This window comes from Felis catus, chromosome D4, assembly GCF_018350175.1.
Source record: "Felis catus isolate Fca126 chromosome D4, F.catus_Fca126_mat1.0, whole genome shotgun sequence".
Classification (NCBI taxonomy): domain Eukaryota; kingdom Metazoa; phylum Chordata; class Mammalia; order Carnivora; family Felidae; genus Felis; species Felis catus.
In genome coordinates this window covers 75,846,595-75,874,211 of record NC_058380.1, presented here as the reverse complement: position 1 = coordinate 75,874,211, position 27,617 = coordinate 75,846,595, and the positions used below count along the sequence as shown (strand labels likewise).

Below are 27,617 nucleotides of genomic sequence, written 5' to 3'. Positions count from 1 at the left end.
CCAGGAAAAACAAAGACAGCAACAACAACACAATAAAACAAAACTGGCCTTCCTGTTTTCATTACACAAATTTACTTGGTACTTTTTGAACACTTTATGCTGGTAGCTGAGCAGGTTGTAGTCAATACCAAGGTCAAATGACCACCCTGCCACCTGCCTTCCATGTAGTAGATAGGTGTCATTGATAATAATGCATCCCCTGGATGGAGTAATGTGAAAGCCGACTAGACTCTCAAATAATTGTTGAATGAATGAATGAACAAATGAATGAATGAAATTCAGCACTTCCAATGCACATACTCCTGGTCCAGCATAGTTTAGACTCTTTACCCTTTGAGAAGCTTCTTTGGGCAGGGTCTGAGGGTAGAGAGAAAGAGATTAGATGGCAGCTGTGACTGGCTTACAGTAGGATTGCACTGGACAGTCTGATTTCTCTACATCACCCCACGTTCCCCTGACATAAGAGACCTCCTTGTCTCAGACCCACCCCTTTTCATGCAGTGGCACATTTAGAAACCTGCTCTTTCCAGCTAGTGGACTTTATGTGGGGGGGGGGGGGGCAGGCATTGCCAAGTCTGTCATCCCCAGTCGAGCTTTTCTTTGCTAGATACTTTTTTTTTCCTTTTGGAAGAAATGCGGTCAGCCCCAGGAGCCCGAGGCAGATGGACTCTCTGTAAGTGGACAGACACAGAGGATGCCACTTCTCATTGGCTTAATTTTCAATTCCCATCTGTCTGGAGCATCAGGATGAAATGCCATGCTTCTGCATTCCTGAGGCTTGTCTGAAGGACACTATTTGAGATAGTCAGAGATTACCGCCCCTGGTTAAAAGTGTGGAAGCCAAGTCTTAGGAAAATGAGATGAGTTTACCTTGGCATGTAAGCAAAGGCTGGGTTTTAGGCTATTGTCAAGTGTTCTTGTCCTTAAAGCCAGAAACCCTGGATTGAAGCCTCTAAATCTGTCCATGATTACCAGGTAATCTTGAATATATTTACTTACAGTGGAACTACTTCAACCCAACTGGGGGACACTAATTAACTTAGCTTGATTAGACACATTGTGAATTAGCAACACCACTAGAATTCTTGGGGTGAATGAATAAAAGAAATGGCTAGAGAGTCCATTACTGGAAAAGGAAGAATGGACTTAAATCGCTCATGTCAGCTGAGTACAAGATCTTAGGATGATTTCCACTAGACCTCACATCAAGAATCTTGAAGACCAGACAGTCACAAGCTATTGGCCACTGAAAAAATGAACGTAAGCCACTGTGTTCTTCAAACAAGACCGGAGATAATGTGTATTCTTCAGGAGAGTGGGATAATTTAGCAGATTTGGGCTATCATTAGTCTACCCCAAATACATATCTGCCCATACCATGCTTCACATATAATGCTTTGACAGATCCCTCTGTTTATGGAGGAGATCCTTTTCTTTAGCTTGGCATACAAGACCCTCCACAACTGATCTGTCCTGCAGTTTTCTAAACCAGCCCACTTCCCATCATTCTGCCATGCTCTCACAAGTGTTCTTTCCTCTGCCTGGGATGTAGTTCTCATTTTTCCTTTACTAATTCCTGCCAGTTCTTCAGATGTGACTAAAAGTGTCTCCTCCAACATGGTGGGTCCATCCTCCCTTCTCTTCCACAGACTCCCATCCTGGCTGGATTAGAGGACCTTACTCTGTGCTCCCTCTTACAACTCCCAGATTCCACTCCGCCCCCACCCAGCTTTTGTCAATCTGTCTATGAACAAGACCTTCTTTCAGCCCTGTCCCAGCAGGCAGGGAGTATCTCTGGGTACAAAATTGCTGACTCTCATATCTGTATTCCCAACTCATAGCATAGTACCTAGAGTGAAGGGGGTACCCGACAAATGGCTGAGGAATATATGAGCAGATGAATGACAGATGAAAACTAATGAATGCCTCATAATTAAATACATTATTACCAGTTTATGCATGTTCTAAACTAAGCATACTCTTGTGTGATGTGACTACTGGCCATACCATGAGAGTACTGCAAACCAGATTTCATCAGAGTTATCTTCCTTCAGTTTAATGACATATTTTTGTCTAAAAGTTTATTAGCTTCACTATCAAATGTCTTCAAACTTTGGGATTGACTGCAGTTATTCTAAAACAAACCCCCCCTGCCACACACAGTAGTTGTCTTGCAAACATACCCATAATGCCCCACTGGGACTAAGAATCCAGTAATCTTTTTGCAATTATTTCAGCAATGAATGGGTAACAAATAAGAGGCATCAAAACTTTCTGGAGATTTAGGAGTGTGGGCTGTTATTATCCCCAGCTAAGATAGCTTCTAACTTTTCAATGAGAACTGCAGAAGAGAACCAATTCACGTAACCGATATTTATTTACTCAGTATCTGTTCTGTGTCTGGGCTTGTATTATGGATACAACAATGAATCGGACTGGGCTCCTCCCTTGTGGGTGGAATCAATACTATTTGGGAAAACAGGGAAAGGCTTGCCAAGAAGATGGTTTGGGGCAGCATCTTGGAGGAAGAAAAGAATTTGGGCATTTGAAAGGGAAAGTATGAACAATGGATGAGCCTCAATCAATATATGTGTCTATGAGGAACCTGTCAAGGTTAGAGCTAAAGGAGAATGATGGGTCCTAGAACTGATGAACTGAAAAGCTGATCTGAGGCCAGATAAAGAAGAATTGCAATGCCATGTTGAGGTATTTAAATTTTACTGTTTAGAAATAGGGAGGCTTTGAAGATTTTTCTGAGCAGGAAAACCTGTGATTTTCACACTTCTAGAGGCAGTGAAGTGTAAGACCTGATTTTGTTTGGCAGGTGTGCCATTTATTATTTATGGACTTTGGGGAAATTACTTAGAATTTCTAGACCTTGTTTTCTTCATGAATAACGACTGAAGGATTGAATATTTACTATCATGCCCACATCACTTAATAATACATGCAATTGTATAATCACCAAAAATTTTTGCTTAATTGCTTCTATGTGCTAGGTACTGTGATAAACTGTAGGTACAGAGTAGTAAATAAATCATCCATGACCTTCACCCCATGGGACTTACAGCCTAGTGGTAAATGTAGATGAAGCACTCAGGACATAACAGGTGATCAGTAAATGGCCTATGACAATGATGATGATCTTGGAGCTGAAAGCAATTATTTCATTTCATATATGGCAAAGCTGAGGTTTACAGAATTGAAGTGATTTGCCTTTAGAGAACACCTCTAGTAGAGACAAGACTAGAACACTGGTTCTTGAATACAATGCCTTTTCTATTGCCTCATGCCAATTTATCAGACTGGGTTTTCAGTATATAATTCTGGTAACAAAATACTTTGTCATCCTTAACTAAGTTTCAATATTCCTTTTGGGAATCTCTGATTTCACTCTTCGCAATATCCCTAGTATGGGCTAACTGTCTGTAGTCTGAGAAGCTACTGGGGTTACCAAGTCTCTGACCCATTGAGGGGGAAAAACTCTCTTCAGATGGGGAGATGACAATTTTGAGTAATAGGAGATGTAATAAGTAATAAAACTCAGGAAGTAGCAAATAATTTGAATGCACACTCTCCTGAGAACGGCTACCTTCCAAAGGTTGGATTTACCTGTGTTTGTAACCTTCTTGTTTATGAAGATGGGTCAGCTTCTGAGAAATTAGTATCTGCTTCTATTTCCAGCTGAAGGAACAGTGATTGGCATTAGAATATTCTTTTAGTTCAATGATTACTATTTTTTGTATTTTTTAAATACCAGAAAAAAATAATGCTTTTAAAATCAGCTGTTTGTTTAGGGATGGGTCCAACCACAACAAGCTGCATGCCACATAACAATTCATCCAAACAACAACAAAGGACCAAAAAATGCACAATCTTTGTGTCCAAATAATAGCTTCTTGGAATGGAAAACTGGAGAACTTAACCCCTGAAGGTTTACAAAGGGGAAGCTTGGTGGGGAGGTGGGGGTGGCAATGTTGGCATGTGTCTCCTCTGCAACAGAAATAGCTGCACTTTACATTGCCTGTGTTTCAAAGGCTTCATGTCAAACCCACATTGCTGACCTCATTTAATTTTATTCAAACTGGGGTTTGTTCTTAACCTCCTCAACCAGATGAGTTTGTCCAGAGTGCAGAAGACACGATGGTGAACAGCCTCTAAAGAACCATGCATCCACTAACAAATTTAAGATGCTGGTTAGGTCTACTGAATCTGAGGAGCTTAAGTTGGTTTTGGGTTCCTCCATGGCTTGGCCATACACCAAACTGGGCCAGAAATTCCTTCCTGTGTTTCACTGTGACAACCAGGCATCATCTAGCAAGTGGAAAGCACTAGGAAAAGAAAGTCGAGTCTGGATGTAGTCTCACATTAGCATACATGTTCCACACCCAGACCTATCACGGGGAGCATCCTGCAGGGGACAGCTTGGTCCTCCGTCCACTTGGCCCTTACAACCCTCTCATGACTGGCTTGGGTCTTCCCCATTTCCTAGGAGTGATGAATCTAAAGTGATTAATCAATGAGTAATTCATCTAGGACCATGCTTGAAATACTTAGTTGACTTCTGCAAAAGTTGAACTTCCCTACCTATTACTCAAATCCTTTCATAGGGTACCTCCAATTTTCCTGTCAGTTCTCATTCCCGACTATACCTCCACCCTCAAATGCACAGTTTCTTCCCAGAACTCACAGCTCAGAGCTTCTGTCCTTTCGTCTTTAGCCTGAAAGGCTAGTTTCTGCCTGAGTCTTCCATCAAGACTTGACTCTGACATCTTTAGCTCCATGAAGCCTCATCTGTCACACTTTGGTATTGCGATGTGTCCAGATGAACCAACCCCCTTTCTTTCCTACATCACTATTCTCGCCTTCCAAACCAGCAAAATGGGATATGGCCTATATAAAAATGTTAATTAAAAAAATAAAAAAAAAATCCTCTTTTCATTCCACATCTCCATACCACTATGTCTTGTACTTCACAGTTCTCTTTCCATGATTCACAGTAGACTTTACTGAGAGTTATCAGTACTTAAACTGCCCACTTCTTGCCTACAGTTCACTCTTCAGTTCTCTCCAATCTCACTTCTGTACTCACAGCTTCACCAGAATCAATCCTGTCAATGGTGATCACCACTGACCTCAAGGTAGCTAAAACCGTAACATCAAAATCCTCATCTTGCTAGATTCCCTTGAAGCATACAAAGAAGTACCCCCGCCCTTTCTTCCTGAAGCACTCCCTCATGGACTCCATGGCACGTGCCATCCCATTTTCTTCTGGCTCTCAGCTCATTCCACATAGGCTCATTCACTGCTTTCTGCTTCCCTAAATCTCTGGCAGGTGTCTGGGTCAGGTCTTGGGCCCCCTTTCTTATCTATCCGCATTGTGTCCTTCACTTCTAATTCTTCAACAAAAACGTTAGAACATCTATGTGCCAATGACTCAAATATTTCTTTAGAAATGACCTCTTCTCTGAGTCTTAACTGCCTACAATGACATCTCTAAGTATCTATTTAAGGACATCTGCATGGTTCAGATGGTTGAGCATCTGACTCTTGATTTCAGCCCAGGCTATGATCCCAGGGTTGTGGGATCAAGCCCATGTCGGGCTACATGCTGAGCAGGGAGCCTGCTTGGGATTCTGTTTCTCTCCCTCTGCCCCTCTCTCCCACTCACTCTCTCTTTCTCTAAAATAAACTTCAAAAAATCTATTTAAAGGCATCACGAAATCATAATGTCTAAAACAGAAGTAATGGTTTCTCCCCACATGCTTTTCTTGCCCATCCTGGTAAATGACAACATTGCCCAACAGTGGCCAGACCAAAACTGAGTCATCTCTCCCATTTTTTCAGCCCACCCTCCAACCCCACATAAAGTCCCTGAGCACATCCTGTACACTCTTTCATCTCAGGATACTCCAAAAAGCTCCACTTTTGTTCCATCACTGCCACATCTCATTCCTCCATCCCCATTAGAGCATACATGCCATCTTGCTTTATTTCCTTCATACTATTATTCACGATCTAAAAACAAATTTGATTTATTATTGTTTCTTCACCACCTGCCCCATGTGACATAGGTTTCATGGAAGCACACTTCAACATGCACATCTTTCTTTAGGACCAGGAAAACTGCCTCACTCTATTATGTAACTAACATTTGAGAAAAAATGAATGAGTGAATGAATGAGTGAATATGTACAGCTCTTGGACTGTGAGACATTTCTGAGCTGCATCCAGTGTTACTTCTATTTACATCTCTAATTCTTAGAACAATGCCATTCTAATAGCAGATGCTCGGTAAATGATGAGTCTTTTTGGAGTTTTAGAATCTCTGTTACTGATTGTATTGAAGGGACCTCAAACCTGACTTGAATCTGCTTCAGTAGATTATACTAAAGAAAGATTTTTATGAAAATATTAATTAGAATGAGATCATATTATAAATCCAAGCACACATTGGGAGGAAAAAAATCCAATTCCATCTAAAGCAGCCCATAATATTTTTTCCCCCATGAGACATTCTGCCTCACCATCTGTCCTAAATATTATTTTATTTTCTTTCTTAACTGAATTTGCAAAGAAATGGAACATCTGGATGGAAAAGGTGGTGCATACTAGGCTGAAATTTAATAAAGAGATGTGATGGTCTTATGAATTGGAACTTGAAGATACATTTACATCACCTTGAATTTGCTATAGTTATTTGAATGGCCTAAAGAGATCGTAAACAAAGATAGTGATCCTAATAAGTGAGAAGGCATTCAATAGAGCAGGATGCTCAAAGCCCTGAAAGATTTTCAGCCGGGTCTCTTTTGGGTTCCAATGCTATCTCATGATATGGGAGAGGAAGTAAAATTCAGTCCCACAATGAATTATGTAGTGGCCACAAAATAGGCAGGCATTCTAAGCACAGTCAGGAGGGAGAGTGATACCCTAGGACGCAAAGGCCTTTAAAAGTATGAGCAGGAAATAACAGAATGAAATTTGTTTTGGATAACATAAGCTAATAATAAATGGAGAAAAGCAATCCGAAGCATTCATATGCAGAGAATGGACAAAAGTGACAGAAAAGGGTGATGATGGTAACAAAGTGTCAGTGGTTCTTATGTGATCTCGTCACCCCACACCAAAAATAAATAAGTGAAAAAGTAGGAAAGAAAGAAAGAAAGAAAGAAAGAAAGAAAGAAAGAAAGAAAGAAAGAAAGAAAGAAAGAAAGAAAAAAAGAAACAAACAAACAAGAATGGGACCCTTTCTCAAAATCATCAGCTTGATCAAGAGAATGTGAGTCTAGAAGAGATACTTTATCATTTCCCTCTCTGGGCTGCGATTTTGCTTCGAAAGAGTAAGAGAGTTACATCAAGTAGCTTTATGATCCCCCTCAACTGAGTCATTCTAATCAAGTATTTAGTTCTTGATGTTCCCCCCTTTAATCATTAAACCAGGTTTGCAGTCTGAAGATGGGGAAATGTTAGCAAAATGAAAACAGAGAATGGTACAGTTGAAACCACTCTGAGAAACAGGACAGGACTACAGCAAACAGAACAGGAAATCAAAATTTGAAGCTCACCTCTGTCACTAACTTACTCTTCGGTACCAGTAACACAGAATCATCATTCTGGGTTTTGGTCTTTGTGTCAATAAGTATCTTTGTGTCAATTAGTATCTTTAATGTCCATTTATTTTTGAGAGAGAGAGAGAGAGAGAGAGTGAGTAAAGGCGGGAGAGGGGCACAAAGGACCTGAAGCAGGCTCCAAGTTGACAACAGAGAGCAATGATGCGGGACTCAAACTCGTGAACTGCCAGACAATGACCTGAGCTGAAGTCAGATGCTTAACCGACTGAGCCACCCAGGCGTCCATTCCTACCCATTTTAGAAAGTGGTTGTAATGATCAGATATTATGACAAATACTCAGACACGTGATTGTTTTCACATTTTCTTAACACAGATACAATCTGGAGCTCATCTCCCAAATCATCAGGTGGCTTTCTCGACTCACTGTCTTAGCCTTAGCTTCATGTCACCTGCTCTGTGAGGCCTTTTCTAACCATGCTGCCTCCGCTCCAGTGTCTGCAGGCTATCCCACTATTCAATTTCACTTTCCACAGAGCATTCGTTGCTTCAAAAGTTTACTTGGAGAGCCTGGGTGGCTCGGTCAGGCCTCCGACTCTTGACTCCAGCTCAGGTCACGATCTCACGGTTGTCAGATCAAGCCCCATGTTGTGCTCTGTACTGACGGTGTGCAGCCTGCTTGGGATTCTCTCTCTCCTCTCTCTGCCCCCACCCTGCCTGCATGTGAGCATTCTCTCTCCCCTGCCCTCAAAATAAATAAATAAATACACATTAAAAAAAAAAGTTTACTTGGTTACTGCATTCTCTCTAAATAGAATGGCGGCTCTTTGGGAGCAGAAACATAGGCTGTTTTGCCCGAGACTACATTTCCAATTCCAGGGCACAGAAGACGATCAGTTAATACTGCTGAACGCATGACTGTGTAGTACCACAAGGATCTCTAGAAATGATCTAGTCCACGTGCCTCCTTTTGCAAATGTGGCAACTAAGAATCAGAAAGGTTAAGTGACTCACTGAATGCTGTACAGTTAATTGCTATAGGCGAAGGGTTTGGGTTGGCTAATTAAGGCTCATTATATAAATATTGGGGAGCTGTGATTTCAAAAAGAAACTGGTCTGTGAGAAATAGGTGTGTATAAAGAGAAAACAACGCATCCAAACAAAAGTCAGTATGGGCACACACGCGTATCCTTCAAGTCCGTAAAATAAACAGCTTACCAATCTTAGGGCATCCTCACGTTTCCAGAGAAGAGAGACTTCTGGGCAAGTGGATGCTATGTTAAATAACGGTAGCCAAGGAATTGAGGATGAATCAGGGCACCACATGAAAACCAAGCCAGTCACCCCAGTCTGGCACAGCTGATCGTGACTAAGGTGACCGCAGTATGCTGGGTTCTTGGTGGGGTTCCCATGCAAGAAATTGGAGTGTCAAAATGGATCCCTCCCACCAGAGCCCTGATTGGTTTGGCCCGCTTCGAAGACCATCCTCCTGCCATATGGTTCAGATAAGTCCAAAAGATGAGCCATTCAAGCCACAGAGGCCTCCACCTCCAAGTTGGTGAGATACGCCACACTGCTCTCAAGGGCAGAAGCCAACTCAACGGGCAGAAACGTACTCGGGTAAGTTTTCTTTACCTTCCATGATGGGTGGGCTCCTCTTCTGCCCTTGAAAGAGGATTTTATGTTAATTTGAAATTATGTTAATTTGCTCTTTGATTCGTATTGTTGAACTGCATTTTGTTGTTACAGTAATGTGTATATACGCCTCTCTCTTCTCCCAATAAGGATAAAAAGAGGAGAGGGAAGGAAAGGAAGGAAGGAAGGAAGGAAGGAAGGAAGGAAGGAAGGAAGGAAGGAAAGAAGGGAGGGAGGGAAGGGAAGGGAAGGGAAGGGAAGGGAAGGGAAGGGAAGGGAAGGGAAGAAGGAAGGAGGGGCAGGGGAAATTGGTCCCAAATTTTCACCCGGAACATTTAAAAATATCCATCAAAACCTGTTTTGTTTTGTTGTTTTTTTTTTTTATCAGAATGATAAGGGTCAGCATAATTACTCATGCACAGAAAACATTCTAAGGAGTAGTGGTCGCTCCGACATCAATTTCTACTAACTGGAGAAGGGGATTGCCCAAATAAGACATGTAATTGCAGACTGCATAACTGGCTGTAGATTCCAGAACAGAGCTCAGAGAAGCTCCCTGTGGTTCCCAGATGACTGGGCAGACCAGTTTGGGGCCACTGAGGACCCTACATATTGTCAGAGAATGGGGCCCAAGGCAGGTACAATCACTGAGCAATATTCCTATGTATGAAGATGTTTAACTTCAAGAAAAGAAGTCTCAGGGGGGACACGGCAGAAAATTCCTCTAACAAACTGCAGCTGGTCTGAAAGTGAAATTGGCTGCCTCAGAAGACACTGGTATTCAGTCAACATTTTCCGACGGAGGTTTGATGATCATTGACAAGACATAATCTGGCCCCTGCCTGCTTCTGCAGCCTTCTCTTTCTTCTCTAGTGTACCCTAGTCTCAGCTCAGACAGGGTCAATGTGGCTGCTTCCAGAATGGACCACATTCCCCTCAATTTCCAGCACCGCTTTGCCTCTGTCTAGTCTCCACTCATCTTTAGCCATTATGTGACCACTCACTCCTCTACAAAATCTCTCTGGCACTCCACTCCAGGTGGGGGGTGGGGGTGGTGGGGGTCGCCTGCCCCTCTCTATGTCTTCCCAGGGCATCCTCTACCTCTCTAATTAACATTTTAGCTACCAGGTAGTAAGTGTATTTGCCAAATGAATAATCAGATGACTTGGTAAGTGCCAGGCACTATGTTAAATGTTTTCCAATATGTAATGTCATTTAATCCTAGAAGAGCCCTGTGGGTTTGTCTGGTGTTGCTATTATCCCCATTTAACAGACAAGGAAATTCATGCATCAAGAGGGTAAGTCATTAGCTTCACATAAGGTTTCACAAGCTGTAGAAGCAAGAATCCAATCCTGACTAGTTGGATTCCACAATCCATGCCCCTCTGTCCGTCCGTACTGCCCAGTTCACGTCTTATGTGTGGAAGTGGACACTGAGAGGAATCTAAAGAGACAAGCGAATCTGATTCTGTCCGAGATGCCCTGCCATTCTGTGTTATTGGAGACCCAGGGGTCTGACAGAGCTGTGGTCACGCCCCTGCACTATACTTAAGGAGCTGGGTGTCCATGAACAGCAGCACACTTCACCTCTGCGTCCCGGTTTCCTCTTGGGCTAATCCGTGTAATAACGAGTATTTTCCCAGATGTTAGGAGGATGAACCTAGAAGCTGTATGGAAGGCACCTGGCGTGGCATCCAGCATGAAAAAAAAAAAAAAAATAGATTCCGTGAAGGACCAGGGAGTCTCCCTTTCCCTAAAGGAAGCAATCCATCTCTGCTATTCTGTGCCAGTTAAACTGCACGGGCTCAATCACTTACGTTTTGGTTAAACCCTTTTAATTTTTTTAAAGTGGAATCCGACTTTCGTTGGCAGGTGATTGAACACACAGGGCCCAGCCTCCGGGCCCACAGTCCATTAGGGAATTTACGAGGACAGATGGGGAGCCTTCAACTCAAGTACAGCCTTCAGAGGCCAAGCTTACAAAGCCATCAATTTCCTTAACAAAGAACACTGGCTTAAATGCCCCCTTAAAGCCGCTATTTACACAGCTATCCACTTCCTTTTGAATTCGCTGCCTGGGGGGTGGCCTACCTGCAGTCCTTTGCAGCTACTGGTGAATTAGGCTCCCTTCCGAAAAGGAAGCTGGCAGAGACGGGGCCTGAGCTTTGAAAAGGAGCTCAGTTTGGGGTTATCTGACCGTCCTGTGGGGGGAACCTAAGTGCCCACCAAAGCCCCTGGACCTGCCCATCCCTTCGGCTAAGGTTCTAAAATGTTTGCACCTTGTCAAAGAGTTAAGGCCATGGCCAGCATGGAGACAGAGAAGGAGGGTTACCACTGAGCTCCTCTCTCTTTTATACTGAGGTAAAATGGGGCTCCAAAGAACATTCTGGTTAACATTTGTATAGTGCTTTGCAGCTCTGTGGCGTGTCAATACCGTCATGTGGTCCTTTTATAGATGAGGAAACTAAAGTAGCTCCCATTCCCCTTTTGTGGCAGAAGTGGGACTTGAACACTAGCCACTCAGCTCCAGAGCCTGGGCACAAAACCACCACAGGAAAGACATCCTGCCAGAGAGGCCCCCGAGAATGCAGAAAAAAAGCCCGTGATTCACCCTGGGGTTTGCCTGCCTCTGAAGACCAACAACGCACTACCACACTTTGCTGCCTGAAAAATAAAACTGTTCTTAAGAAACACATCCTTCCTTCACTCATTTATTCTGTATTTACTGAGCCGCCAATTATTTGCCAGGTCTGGGACTGAATTCTGGGGAGTCCGATGAATGACGCAGGATCTCACGCTCCCGGAGCTCAGTGTGTGGTAAGAGCTGCACAGCATTTTGTCCTGAGGTACAAGATGCTGTGGGAGCACAGGGGAGGGACTCCCAACACCAAGCACACAGCCCCCAGGGCTTCCCTTGGGAGGTAAGGGGCGGGGGCTGAATCTCTGAGAGGTCCCAGGACTGGGGGTGGGGATACATTCCAGGAAGAGGCCCTCTGTAAGCACATGGATGGAAGCTGGAAACAGCCTAGTAGGTAAAGCACAAAAGATGTTGGAACATGAAGCGTAAATGCCCGGTTCAGACCTTGAAAGCCACAAGAAGGGATTTAGATTCATCTCCAGGGCAATGGGGAGCCACCTGGTACTTCAGATGTAGAGTGGCAAAATGTTTGCCTTTTAGGAAGCTTGCTCTCACTACAAGGGAGAGGGTGGGCAAGGGCAAGCCTAGAGGGGGATCCTGCGACCCGTTCGTGTTCTCTTGGCAAAAGTCTGGGCAGGAACTGGAGGGGACTCAGGTAGAGCAACAAACTCAGGGAGAGGGAGGAGGGACTCATTTGGGAAGGGGTTTGTTTTCAAAGTAAAATGGGTGTGATGGCGATTGTCTGGATGTGGGGAATTGACTGAGAGGGAAGAGTTAAGGATGTTTCCCTAAGCTTCTAGCTTAAATGTCTGGTTTGCCAGTGGCACCACCAGTGGAGATTGAGAAAAACAGGAGCTGCAGCCAGTCTGGGGAGGAAATCTGTCCGCTTGCTATCAGATGGTTGAGTTTGAGTGCCTTTGGGGCATCCCATTAGAGCAACCAGGTATACAAGTCCATGCACAGGTCAAGAGAAAAGCCCAGACTGAAGATGGAGATTTGGGGGTCTTTGTTGTTGAATGATGAGCTCGGGGAGAGAGGGTAGCACCAGAAAAGCTCCTTCTGGGACTTGGGAGAGCTCTAATAGTTCAAGGGGTGGGCAGAAAGGTCTGTGTAGGGATGGCCAGAGGGGTTAGGAAAAACTGGAAAAGGGTATACTTCAGAGGTCCTGGAAGTTTCAAAATTTCAAGAAAGAGCCAGATAAATTAAGGGAGAAACACACTGAAATATGTCTGTGCAATCAAGATATTTAATAGAATCCCGCTCACGGCTTTTCTGAGTAAAGATTCTTAAGTTTCTGCTTGATCCCTTTCAGGGACAGGGCATTTGCTACTTGTAAGAACTAGATTATTAATAGCAATAATCATCGATATTTACTGAACACTTTCTGAAGGACAGGAACCAACCATCCCAAGCGCAGCAGGTTTGGCCATCTCTAGTGCCTAGTATGGACCTCACATATAAGGGGCGCTCAACAGATCGGTGATGAGTAAATTCATAAAGTAATGAAATAGCTACCCTGTGAAGTAAAGAACAGCACTCCCATTTCACAGATGGAAAAAGATATTTGGTGGACTTAGCCCAGAGCAGAGAAGTGGTCCCCTGTGCTTTTGGATCAGGTCAATTGGTGTCTCTGTTCCCCTCTCTCTCCCAGCTCCCCTCTCTTTCAGGTCAGGTCAATTGGCTTCTCTCTCTCTCTCTCTCTCTCTTCGGGTCAATTGGCGCCTCTCTCTCTCTCTCTCCCTCCCTCCCTCCTTCCCTCTTTTGGGACAGGTCAATTGGCTTCTCTCCCCCCCCCCCCCCCCCGTGTGTGTGTGTGTGTGTGTGTGTGTGTGTGTGTGTGTGTGTGTGTGTGTCTTTGTCTCTCTCTCTCTCTCCATTCAGGAGTTTTCTTGGCAAAAGGCACAAAGACAAATGGGGAAGTGGAGGGGTTTAAGATGCTTGTGTGGCCCTCTCATGGGTAATGAGGTTGAACTCAAGTTATATGCGTAGTTCTGGACTCCTGAACTCATGGACCAGCTCCAGCCAGGACTTGTACCAGCCCTGCCAAAGGCAGTTGAAAGTGTAGTTCAAGCTTATGGATGATGTGGGCTGGGTTTCTGACTGGTGTTGAAAGCCAAAAATCACTCTGATTTCTCTTCAGATCACTTTGCCAAGAGAAGTACTTCGTGGGCCCTTGAAGAGCATCCCAGCGAGGGGAGACTGATCTTACAACACCGCTCCGGAGCGCGTCACGCTTCCGCCCAGAAACTGCTCCTTGATGCAGGATCACACTCAGACACCCACTCATCTTGTGACTTCCCCAAAGCTTTCTTTGGAACCAGTTTACTCACGGTACCCACCCCCCCCCCCACCACCAAAAGAAGCCTCATTCTGGACCTTTGTAGCAGCAGAGCTCTACACCTGCTCTAACTGAGCCCAGGTGCCCAGGAAGTGGTCAGACTCACCACCCCCCCCAACTCCCAGTCCAGGGCTTTGCAATTCCTCCTGCGTTCACCTCCCACCACACATCCTTAATGACAAAGTCTTCTGAGGTCCTCCAATCAAGAATTTCTGCTGCCACTTGTCCCTCCTATCTGCAGCCTACCTAACACAGAGCTTTGCATGCAGCGGGCGCTTAATAGAGACAAAAACTAGGGTGAGGCTGGTCACATTTGCTCCCAGCTGTCTTTGCATGACCCTGTGGCTGTGCCTTGGAGGGAGAGAAGCCAACTTCAGCCCTGGTGAACAGGGCTGTAGACAAGGGGCGTGGAACATTTTATCTTTCTGTTTGGCAAATGGAAATTGAAAACCCAACCCCTTAAAAATTATCATCATCTCAGATTTGCCTTATCTTCAGTTCTTCTTGGTACTTAATCAGTAGCAGCCAAGAGAAAGTCTCTTTTAGTTTCTCCCTCTGTTAAGTATTTAATGATCTGTAAACAAACACTTCAGACAGTGTTTCTTAAAGAGACCCTGGGATCCTTTTGTTAAGTGAAGACTCCTTTCCTCTGCACATTGTTTCCCCTTCTCATTATCTGTTTGCAGGCAGCCTGTTCAGCTCTTGAGAGGACACATTTTATTAGATAACCTTAATGATCGAGAGGTAGTGTAAATTAATCGTTCAGCCTGCGGGCTTAAGAGCCAGACTTCCAGGGCGGGAATCCCTTACTGGAAGCCTTGAGTAAATTACTTAACATCTCTGTGCTTTTTTCTTATCCAGACATCTTACCATCATATTAAAACTACATAGGGTCAATGCAATTAATCAAAGGAGTTAATAGAGAAAAAGCATTCAATTAATGAAATTAATCAAATTAATCATGAGCTATTTCTACTGTAATGTCTATTGTCTGGGATGATGAAATAGAAGAAGACTGGAATTATACAAACATATCTTACCACTCCTACTTGTTCTGAAAGCCTGGTGTATGGGAGGAGGCCACCAGCTCCCCTCCTTGTGAAGCTGGGTGGATGTTGGTTCAAATCCCAGCTTTGCTGTTTAATAACCACCTGCTTTGGACAGGTCACTTCATCTCCCTGAGCCTCAATTTCTCCTTGTGTAAAAGGGGAGTAATGGTCCCTGCCTTCCTGCAGCCTCATGGAAATCAAGACGGGAGGCCACGTGCCCTGTGCTGTGTGGGATGCAGTACTCCCGAAGGTTTGTTTCCCCTCGTGGTGGTTTTCCAGCTCAATAAATACTCATTGAATGAGGGCCACTTTCTCAAAAGTCACTTAAACAGTTGGGGGCTCTGTTGTGTCATCTGGAAAGTGGTGATAATAATGCCTGGTTGCCAGGGGCTGCCATGGGTTTGAAATGAGACCACGTAGTAGGTTCTCCATTAATATCAATACACTACTCCCTTGCGCAGCCCCGGGAGGATCCATGACTCCGTCCGCCTTTAGGCGGTGAGCAGTTTGGGCTCCACTGGCCACTCTTTTCTGCCACAGAGTCAGTTAGTGACCGGCTCCAGCTGAGTGCTGGGGACACAGGGCTGGACAGGATAACTTCTTCCATGAAGGGCAAGGGAGCCCGATGTGTATTGGAAAAATGTTGGGGGGAGTCAAGACAATTACAGCTACACTTCTACAGGCCCAAGAGCAAGATGGATAAGGCCATACCTTCATCTCTTCATCTCTCATGCTCCTTGATCTCCCTAAATGGCTGTTTTCTCACCCACCTATATAGTCACCCATCTATGCCAGTGGTTGGTTGGCAACTTTTTCTGTACAGGGCCAGACAGGAAATATTGTGGCTCCGTGGGCCCTACAAGGTCTCTGCTGGAGCTACTCAACTCTGTCTTTGTATTGGCAAACACCTACACCAAGGAACATAAATGGGTTTCAATGAAACTGCATGTACCCATAAACGGGCAGCAGATGGGAGTCTGGCCAAGGGCAGAGGTTGGCTGACCCCCGACCAGTCCAAACATGCATAGACACGCAAGCCTCTGGTGCCTCGCGCAGGGCTTGGCACAGAACATCACACCAGGGGCAGCAGCCCCACTGAGGTCTACAGGGACCTCAAGGATCGGAGCTCGCAAGGTATCAGCCTCATCCCCTCCTTCACTGCCTTCTGGCTGTGCTGCCTTTCTGTGGCACCCTCTCAAGTTGTCTCCTGCCTTGAGGATTTGATAGTCTGAGCTTCTTACACTCCTTACCCCGTCACCCTGCTCCACATCTCCTTAATCTGTCCGCTTCTTTGACCTTCCGGTCCGAGCTTAAATGTAGGTGTCCTCAAGGAAGCCGTCCCTGACTCCTCAGTGCAAAGGAGGCCCTCCACTTACACACCTCAAAGTACATCCACCGACTGGCATTTTCAACAATCACATTCAGATACTTCTTCGGGTCGTTTCCCTGGCCTGCCTTGCCACTGCTTCCTTGTCTTCCTGCAGCTAGCACCGGGCTGGGCACACAGCAGGCGTCAAGAAACGTGCGAATGAATGACACAAAGTGACCCAGCAGCCAGCTGGCCCCATCTTCTGCCTGGTTCTGACTGCCTATGTTAGCTGTTTTATTCTGCAGGCTGCAACACCGGGCTTTTCACACAATCCCGGCTGCCCATCCATCATTTTATTTTAGGCACATTATTTCTCTGTCCAAAAAGAAAAGGAGGATACAATTAGGTCTATATCCCTCACTTGCTTAATATTTCAATTTCCCCCAGGGCACTCCCTTCAAGTGGAGATCACAGCTCATGAATATTAAATGTCTCTTCCAACACAACATGGTCCCCAAGAAAGAGCAGGGAGCCAGCAGCTAGGAAAATTCCCCGACACCTGGCCCCCCAGGCCTCTCTGTCTCCCCAGCTACCTCGGTCACAACCGCACTGATGCGCAGCAAGGCGCATGTACGTGCAGGCTGGTCTCTGGTCACTTTAAATGCCATAAAGAAGCCCTTGTTCTTGGCTACCCAGATTCACCTGCCTTGGAGTCAGGCTGCCTTTCAAAGGCACACATCAAAGTGTGGTCTTGATTCCTCAAATTCAGGCAAGCTCCAAGTCCTTCTGAGCCTGACCCCTCCCTGCGAGCCAGGAAGCCGACCTGGGCTGAGGGCTAGAATTCCTCCCTTCTGGCGTCACAGCCTCCTGTTTCTTTTCATTCCAGCCTGGCCTCTCTGTGGGGTAGGCCTCCCGGGTTTCCGAAGGAGGTGGCAAGCTGAGGTCTGAGGCTGGATGGCAAGCTTGATCCTAACCGGTGCTGACTCGACTCGGGGTGTTTGAATGCATCCATCAGACCTCCCGGTTGAGGACTTCAGATCTTCGGTCCTGCCCCTCTCGGCAGCCTTCCGCCCCATCGCCTCCCTTTCCTGCTCCTTTGTCCCCTCAGTGACCCCCTTTGACCCTGTGGGTTAAAGGAATTCCTTTCTCCTCCCCAAGCCCTCATTTCTTTTAAAATGCACAGTTTAAAAACAATAATGATCTGGGATTTAAATTCTGGAAGTCAGAGTTGAAAGGGCCCTGGGAGCTCATCTAGCTCACCCCATCACCTGATAGCTGGGGAAGCTGAGATCAAGGGGGTTCGATCACTTTGTACAAGGGACCTCCGCATTTTTCCGGCAGATCAGGCTCAGGACCACTTTTGCCCGGGATGGACTGGAGGCCTTTGTATCTGTCACAACTGACATGGGAGTGAGGAAGGGGAAGTGGCATTCACTGACATCGTGGAACATCCGCTAACTGCCATGCATTGTGCTAAACACCCTACAGACATTATGCCCATCTTCCTCTAAACAGAACCGTGGGGTTATTATAATTATGCCCGTTTTCCAGAGAGGACACGGAGACTCTGAGAGAGGATGGGAGGAGCCCAGGATGACCCAGGTAGTAATTACAACAGAGAGACGTTTGAACTCAGGCACCTCTTGTCACTACCAGATTGCCATGACAACAGGATTAAGTGTCAAAAGTCCTCCTAAGCTAAAAAACAATGTGGCTACTGTCAATGGAGGGTGGGCTGTTAAAAATGAAAATACAGCCCGAAACACAGGAAGGCCCTATGTTGGGGGCATGGTTTACGCAGTGGAATGTTTATAGGGTGATAATAACTGAAAGTTGTAGCTTTCATGACTCATGAGAAAAGAACAGAAGGACCTATGCGTTCACTTTCATCCCTGCTGTGAGCCAAGGGCACCAAAACAGAAAGAGTGGAAAAGAGAAGCTGTCTGCTGGTTTGGGGGAGTTCATCTGGATACTGGATATGGTCTTTAGAGGCAGGCAGATGGGGTCTTGAAGTCACTTTTTCTGATCTCCCTGGCTGTATGACTTAGGACAAGCCACTGAAACTCTCAGCACCTCAGTCTCCTCATCAGCAGAATGGGCAATATTAGTCTGTGCAGAAGACTTGCTGGGGAAATATGAAGTCATTTGAAAAACACATTCTTAACACAGAAGCTGGTACAGCTGGGTGCCTACTAAATGAAGCGACTTCACGGTTCAGTGTGTAGATGCTGCCCAGGGACTGTGAACCACACTTCTGCTATTTCTAGCTGTGGGATTTTGGACAAGTTACTTAACCTCTCTGAATCTCAGATGATGTCCTCTAGGAAACTGGGCTAATAACATTTATGTTACAGGATTCCTGGGTGGATTGATACAACTTCTGAATTTTTGGTATTAATAACAGTAATAATACAGTAGCAGCAAATGCACATGTAACACTCACCAGGTGTCACTGCTTTAAAACACACTTTACATGTATAACTTTGTGTCATCCTTGCAATAACTGTTAAGAGGTAGGATCTACTACTAACCCATTTTACTGCTGAGAAAACTGAGGCCTGGGTTACAAGTGCCTGGGCCAGGCTTGTCACCCATAATCAATGCTGGGTTTGTTTTGTGTTGTTTTGTGTTTTGAGAGAGAGAGAAGGCCCCTGGGTGGCTCAGTCAGTTAAGCGTCCTACTTCAGCTCAGGTCATGATCTCACAGCTCGTGAGTTCAAGGCCCACATCGGGCTCTGTGCTGACAGCTCAGAGCCTGGAGCCTGCTTTGGATTCTGTGTCCGTCTCTCTCTGCTTCTCCTCTCTCTCTCTCTCTCTCAAACATAAATAAACATTAAAGCATTTTGAGAGAGAGAGAGAGAGAGAGCGAGCGAGCGAGCAGGGAAGAGGAGCAGAGGAAGAGAGAAAGGATCTTCAGCAGGTTCTGAGCTCATCACAGAGCCTGACGCAGGGCTCAGTCGATCCCACGATCCTGGGATCATGGCCTGAGCTGAAATCAAGAGTCGGGCGCTCAACCAACCGAGTCACCCAGGCGCCCCCAGCATCTCTGTTCTTACCTATCACTGTGTCATGTGTCATTATGCCAGCACCAAGCATGCCACCCAGCCTAGCTGACGGTCACCACCTTCCCCACCAGCACTGCAACTACTGCTAACATTTCTCTTCTCTTCGTGTGATGGCCTGTCTTCAAGTCCAGGGACAGGATGCTTTATTTCAGGAAGGTATTTCGGTGAAAGCTACTATGTTTCCCACAGAGGGAAGTCTGAAGTCATACACGCATCCAGGAGAAGGTTTATTTTGTTTTTCTGATTTTCATTTTTTTGTAAGGTGAGAGGTAGATCGTCTTATGATTTCACTTTGTTAGAAAGAAAAATAATAATAAATGCAACTCCCAGCAGAGCCCATTCTCCCTCCCCTTCCATTCCTCCCCCCCCCCCCCCCAACCAGATGCTGTTTTTCTTTTTAGTCACTGTTGTTCTAAAGTCTCATCAGAACATCCACCAAGAAGACATGGCGATTCATCTTCTTGTTTTCCTTTCTCGCCTTGGCTCAGAGCAGGCCAGGGCAGCCTGATAGAGGGGCCACAAGGCTCTGTGACCCCCGCCCCTCCCAGGGACTGGTGGGTAGGAGGATTGATCTCCCCTCCTCCCCCTCAGCTGCCTCGCAGATAATTGAGTTACTGGCCCTGGGACAAGGCTGGAGATGCTATGTCAGGGACCAGAGACAACGTCATGCTAACGGCAGGGAACGGTGGGGAGAGAGGAATTATGAAGAATTGAGAAAAAGAGATACCCAGGGCATGTGTGTATGTCAGGGAATGACAACATGGGGGCCATTTGCTTTGTTTTCCTAACTGTATATCGGCCTCAAGCAGGATTTAAAGCCTTGGAGGCTTTATTTTGTTATTATTATTTATTAACGTTTATTTATTTTTGAGAGACAGAGACAGAGACAGAAAGATAGAGAGAGAGAACATGAGTGCAGGAGGGACAGAGAGAGAGAGGGAGACACAGAATCCAAAGCAGACTCCAGGCTCCGAGCTGTCAGCACAGAGCCGGACGCAGGGCTTGAACCCTCGAACCATGAGATCATGACCTGAGCTGAAGTCTGATGCTCAACTGACTGAGCAACCCAGGCACCCTGCCTCAGAGGCTTTAAATAGATGCCTGACACATTGAGGATGCCTCAGTGCCAAGCAGGGAAAGAAGCCCAATAGCCCGCAGCTGGATCCCTCTCGTGTCACAGAGGGGGAAACTGAGGCTCTGGGATCCTGAGCTGCGGCCCAGGCCCTTACATCCAAGCTGATCCCTGAGCCCAGCCATCCTGAAGGATGCAGGGTGGTAAATCCAACGGTAAATCAAAAGGTAAATCAAAACGGAGCAGGAGGAACCCTCCCACAGTGGCATCTCCTGTAAGGGAGTGTACCTCATCTCAGAAGGTAGCTCACTTCCAGCACTGGCTTGAGACGGGTCGCTAAGGGGAGCCCCTCTTGGGGATGCTTCACAGTTTGTCTAATTTGACCATCACCTTCCCCCCCTTCAGCTTTTATCAGCAGCCTGCCTGTAGTTTACGACTCAGTGCTTTAGGAACAGTGTTCCCGGAGCTGCTGAACAATGCCTCCAGCCGGTGCCTGTTTGGGGGTGGGGAGTTATCATTTTACCGATACCACATTTTTTAACTGAAGCCTCAGGCCTGGTGTATGTTATGTTTTTAAAAAGGGGGGGAGGGGAGGACAAGATAATTTCCACATTGCTGGGGATGTAGCCTGCATTGCCTAAGAGGTCTTGTGGGTGGTGTTCCTTTTAACAAGCAGTGTATTATGTGCCTGGGGATGAGGGCACTGGGGCGGGAAAGGGAAGTCTCAGGGTGTTGCACAATAACACATTGGTACCTTGGGAATACTTCCGGATGTGTGGGCTTCTAAAAAGTGAATGGGAAATGCCACCATAAATCTGTCACCCACCCTCACACTGGTGTTACCAAACCCAGGGAAATCACTGGCCCTGTTAAATGGTTGGTGACAAAAATAAAAATAAAAATAATAATAATAATAACAACAATAATAATAAAGAAGAAAAGAAAGTAAGGAAGAAGGACAGGAGGGAGGGAAGAAAGAAAGGAAGGGAGAAGGAAGTCATTCATTCAGATGGGGTGGGCAGTGTGGTAGAGAAGAAAACGTGGAGGCTGCCTACTCAATCTGACATGGGGTCACACCTCTATGAGCCCTTGTACCTTGAGCAGGTTAAGAGATCATAATAGCTCTTAGATCTCTCATCTGGATGTAAGAGTTCTCCCATTGGTTCACACTAAAGAAAGGTGCATGACCCAGGGCATACCACCTAGTGGGTGCCCATAAATGGTGGTTGTTGATAGTCCTCCCCTCCCCCGCAAGCACACACTGAGATAAGTCACAGTAACATGCATCCAACACATCCAACTTGCTAGGAATGGGGTTAAACTTAACAGTATCTTATGACAACAATTTGCAGTCAGGATTCTAAGTGACAATCAACAGAAACCAACGTTGGCTAACTTAAGCAAAACAGGCAAACAAAATCTATTCAGAGAATATTGGATAGTTCTAGAACACTCTCTGGGAGGGCTGGAGAGCCAGGCTTGCATGCTCTGAAGCCCAATTCTAAGCTCAAGATTAGGTCCCAGGACTGGCCTTGTGAAAACATCAGAACAGAGTCACTGTGGTACTAATGCTACGTGCTGTCACTGGTACTTTGGAAACATACGAGTTATAGTCATCCTTATCAAAATGGCTTCTGTGATGTCCCCATGTCTTACTACCACTAGCTTCTGATTCAATGTCTTACATTGGTGTGTCTGACCAAGGGGAAGTGTAGGGCTTGTGCCCACCCTCAAGCTACAGAGGGGACTGGGGGAAAGAGACTTTGGGATTTTCAACTTTTATAGAGGGCCCTGGCTCTGCCTCATTATTATTATATCAAGGAGAGTTATTTCCTAAATCTAAGGAGATCCAGATAACAAGTATCCCAAATTATTGATAAACATCTTCCACAGTGGAGTCCCATGACTTTTACCATTTTCTAGATGAGAACACTGACGTTTAGCTAAGGTCCCATGTCTAAGCCATGGTATGAGAGCCCAAGTGAGTCTCACTCAGGCCTGTTTGCTTGGCCACTGCCTTGACCAATATAATGATGAAACCAGTCCATCTCAGCAAAGCCTCCCACACTGCACTGCCATTTCTCTGACTCACATAAGTTGGATCTGGTGAGAGCCAAAGATTCACTGTCTATTCTTCAGCTATTCTTAAGGGAAGATGTTTTTCTAGACTCAAAGGCATGGAGCTTCTCCTTGGAATGAAGTTCTTGGGAGTTGGGATCTCTGGATACACTCCCTAATTCCTGGAATGTCCTGTGTCTCATTGAGTCTCTATGATGGAATTCTAATGCGTAGGGTGAGGGTGTAGGTGAGGTCCCTCCTCTAACACAAACCATACTGAATATACCAGGTAACTAAGAGTCACTATCCACACCACTGACAATTTTGTATTCCAGTTCGTTAATTCACTATAGGAACTATTCTACAGCAGTGTGTTCCTCATTTACCCTGAAAACCCTACAAGACCAAGAGCTACTTTTTTTTTTTTTTCAGGTAGCTCACCATAGTCTGGGATCAGACTCTCTGGGGTTGAGTCCTGATTCTACCATTGAACTGCATATCCTTAGTTCACCTGTGTATGCTTGGGCTTCCTCTTTCGTAAAAGCAAAACGAAAAGGATTGTTATGAAAATAAGGGTTTGAAATGTGCTTGGTATATAATAGATGTTCATTGAAGATCATCATCACCAGCACAAGACTCAGAACCTAGTGGACACCAACAGCACATCAACCTTTATCTATGAGGGTCCAAGTCTCACCTTCTTGGTACCTCCCTCACCCTCATCTCTTTCCTCTTAAACATCCCAGTTAACATAGTGTGAAAATCAGTGATCTAGTCCAAAACAGTCATTCTGGCTAATGTATAGGTGGGAAAGTTGGGCCCGAGGGGGTTAGGCACCCAAAGACTGGACTCACTGTCCAGTGCTATTTCTAAGAGTCTCCCAGGCCCCACCCGTCGACTTAAAATTCAGTTCTTTTTCTTAGATATGGCAAACCATGGCCTGGTTTTCACCTCCTCTCTGCACCAGGCTCCAATAACCAAGAGTATCAAAGACCTCAAATCCATGAGCCAGGGGTCAGCAAAGGTCTGTAAAAGGCCAGACGAGTAAATATTGTAGGCTCTTTGGGCCATAGGATATCTGCTGCAGCTGCTCAATAATTTGTAGCCGGAAAGTAGCCATAGACAATATGTAAAGTAATGAGCATGCCGTGTTCCAGTAAGACTTTACTTACAAACATAGGCAGTAGGCCAGTTTTGGCCCATGGACTGTAGCTCGCAGACCCCTTCCATGGACGATGCACTTCTACCTGAAGGAGGCTTTCTTGTTTTTGTTTATTGCCACACAGTGCTGAAACAACCTACAACGTGGGTGTCAGGGCCACCCAAGCATCTCTTTTAGGATACCATATCTAACCCTCACACCACATCCTGCCTTCCTTCCAGAAGCATTTAAGTTACATGCCACCTTTGTGCAAGTAACATAGGAAGATATTTCCCAGCAAGACTGGAGAGTGATGCTGGGTGTTGCAAAGATAGCGACAAAGGCAAATAGCTCATAGGGATGGGAAATAGTCACACACCTTGGAAATCACACAAGTCATGGGCAGGTAAGGCCCTCAGAGACCACCTACCTCAATCCTTTCAAGTGTACAGGAGATAAACTGAGGCGCAGACTAGAGACGCAACTTGGCCAGTGTTAGGCAGCAAATTCTCAGCACAGTGAGGACTTAGGGTTTTCTTAATTTTCAGCCCAGGCTCCTTCCACCATACCACTATGCTGACATCACGTTTTTACCATGGACCATACCCAGATCGACAGAAAGCAACCTTCTGTCATTTAGAAACCCAAGGTCCTGCCTGGAAATTCTCCTCCCGTTTTTCCTTCCTCCATGTCTTCCTTGGCTTCCATCCACGGCAAGCTGTGGGACACCTCTTACTGTGTTGCTGAGCCCCTACCTGGTGCCAGGGAGACTAGCAGGTGCTCAATCAATGTGTGTTGAGAATGGAATAAGGGTGAACGATACACGGTGAAGAGCTCACAGTGCTCGCTCACAATCTCTAGGGAGAAGTCAGGTCTAAATGCGTCCCTGTAATGCACTGCAAACGTGAGGACCCGATGACATTTCCTTCCCTTTAGTCTTCCTAGAAAATTGCCTTTCAGTGAGAAATCTTCCCACCAATGTTTTCATCCCCTCAGTAGCTGCCCCTTCCCGCTTCAGATAGAGCACCTCTGTCTTTTGTACTTGCAAATGAATTGTGATTAGTTTTCACCTCCAGCCCAGGGGATTAGCCGGGGGACCTTTGATCTTCAGGTATCGATTTGCATCTTAAAGGAAGTATGATCTCATCTGAGCCAGCTCAAAATTCCATCCCTGCCCCCCAACCCCTGACTGTTTACCAGCCCCGGGCTGGCCGGGGCCTCCCAAGTGGGGCTGTAACAACAAGAACAGCCAGACTCCTAGAGAAGCCAGAGGAAAACAAATTTCCCATCTGACTCAGTGAAGGTGGGAAAAGGACGTTTGCTTTCTAAACACAGGCTGGTCTGCTATTCCTCGAGGTTCTGAGTGTGCAGAGGGGACCGCAGTGGTTCCTGGATCTTGGCTGGGGGTTGTGCAGCAAACTAAGCTGAGCATGTGCTTAAGAATCAGGCAGAATCAGGTTCAAGCCCTGGCTCTGTCTGTTCTGTCTTCTACCACTTCTAACTCGTGTGATGCTGGACAAGTTTTATCATTTCTCTGGCTTTTGATTTTTCTCATCTCTAACATGAGAATAAAAAGCCTTAATAAAAATCTATACTCATAACCATCCTGGAGAGCTGGCAAGAAGAAGGGCTATGAGGTGAAGCTAGACTGAAACAGAGTTACCAGCAGCCATTGCTGTCATCCAATGGGAACATGAGCTCCATGAGGGGCAGGTGCAAGTGCCCATTTTTGTTTGCTTCCCATTGCTGTATTCCCCAGTGTCTAAAACGAGGTCTGGCCCACAGGAGGCACTCAGCAAATATTTGTAATACGAAGGAGTAAATCACCATTAGTCATAAGTACTGCTGTTATTGAAGTGGCTATTCTGCACGGTCCCCTTCTCCAACCAAGCCCAAAGAAATGACGAAGACTTACCAATGCAATTGAAGGAGTCCTCCTTTCGGCAGAAAAGGGAGCAGCCATCCCCATTGAGCTTATTCATATCATCACATTCTTCACCTTGGCTTCTGCAGACCAGGTACAGAAGAGAAATCTGTCAGAGCCGCTTCAGAACCACAGCTGGGCCTGGAAGAGCCCCTCCCAGGCCATGAACATCCCAAGAGGCCTCAGGCCAAATCCCTTGCCCTGTTGGAGTCTCCATTTCTCCATCTTCAAAATGAGACGTGTAAAGATATAAATTTGTAAGATCCTCCTACATTGGCCTAACTTTGGACTTCCCATGACAAAGCAGAGTTCCTGCCTCAAACTCATTCTCTGAGATCTTGTTATTTAAGTCAGATGGGAGAAAGAAATGGATGAATGGATGAATGAATAAATGAACAGAACTTGCTCCTCTGTGTCTGGAAGATCTTGCTGCCATTTTGAAATGGTGGATTTGAAGGAAATTTCTGAGCTTCTGAAATATCAGCGCTATTCTTCACTATGACTTAACTTACCCCCCCCCCCACATTCCTCCCCCAATGAACTTAAAAATAAAAATTTTTTTTTCCCAGTCACATGCTTGAGTCTGGTCTTCCTTTCACCAGGAAGTATTGCTCCCTCCATTGGGTATGTCGTTTCATGGCATCAGGAACTCCAAGGGCCTTGAAACCATACTATTGGGAAACAGAAGGGCCTCCTCTTGTTTTTTTTGGTGTTTTGTGGGGTTTTCTGGAATACTTTCTATCACCTAAGATTGATTCTGCAGAGGTTGGGATGAACAGAAAATGAGCAATGCTTTCTGAATTGGAAGGAAGAATAAGAGCTGAAGGACTGAAAGGATTGCCACTACCTGGAAAATCCCCATCCATTGAGAAACGGAAAACTTGGTGTTAGATCCCCTTGTTCCAAACCGGCCATGTGATCACAGATAAGCCACCTAATCTCTACTTGACCATTTAAATCAATTAAGACTACAAAAAAAGTTAAAATTCCATTCCTCAGTCGCCATAGCCACGTTTCAAGTCCTCGAGAGCTGTACTCGAGAGCTAGTGGCTCCTGGACTGGACAGCACAGAATATGTTTCCATCACTGCAGAAAAATCCACTGGGCAGTGCTCTTCCAGATGCTGAGTCTCTGTTTTTCCACAGGTTCAAATGGAGATCATTAGACTTGCTCCTTAGAGCCAGCACAAGGACAGAATGCAACTTAACATGGTTGGCATGGTGCATGACATACAGTAGATGCTTGGGGAATCACGGATCCCATTCCCTCTTAGTCCTGGGAGGTCTCTGCAGAGTGTGTGGCAGCTGTCCCTCCCTCCCCAGAGACCAGCTGGGACCTGTCACAGCATGGGAGAGGCCTCAGACTTTTCCTTTCACCCGGGCAATTAACACTGGGAAATGTTTGTTGCTTTTAGGAGGTGTTGGAGTAGCAGGATGGTGCCTTGCAATCAATCCTTAGGATGGCTGGGCCATCGCACTAATCACTGAGGAGGCACTCAAGTTCTCCCCTGTCTGCAAACCTAGGAGCCAGGGAGAAGGGAATTCCGTATTCCAAGCTGGGCCCATATTCCCAATCACTGCCAGTGAATCCCTTGTGTTTCTTAGCTATCTCATGGGTTATCTAGGGAGAGTTTTTTTTTTTTTTTTTGAACCTGGGCTGGTTTCCCAAAGCCACAAAGAACACATCTAACCCGCCTTCCCTCACCACCCAAACAGTATGTTCTCTTGGTTTAAGCAAAACATTGGTGTTACCACAAATATCTTCTAGGCATGATAGATCTATCATTAGATAGAGTTTCTGAGAAACCTCCTTTGACCTCC

General features: G+C 45.7%; 1 protein-coding gene across 1 annotated transcript in view; it reads right to left on the bottom strand.

Annotated features, from left to right (window-relative positions):
- Positions 1-27,617, bottom strand: part of PAPPA (pappalysin 1) — a 241,865-nt gene that overhangs the window by 101,974 nt on the left and 112,274 nt on the right. The window contains exon 9 of the mRNA XM_023242643.2: positions 25,789-25,880. Within this exon, the coding sequence (XP_023098411.1) occupies positions 25,789-25,880 (92 nt within the window). The remainder of the gene's footprint in view (positions 1-25,788; positions 25,881-27,617) is intronic.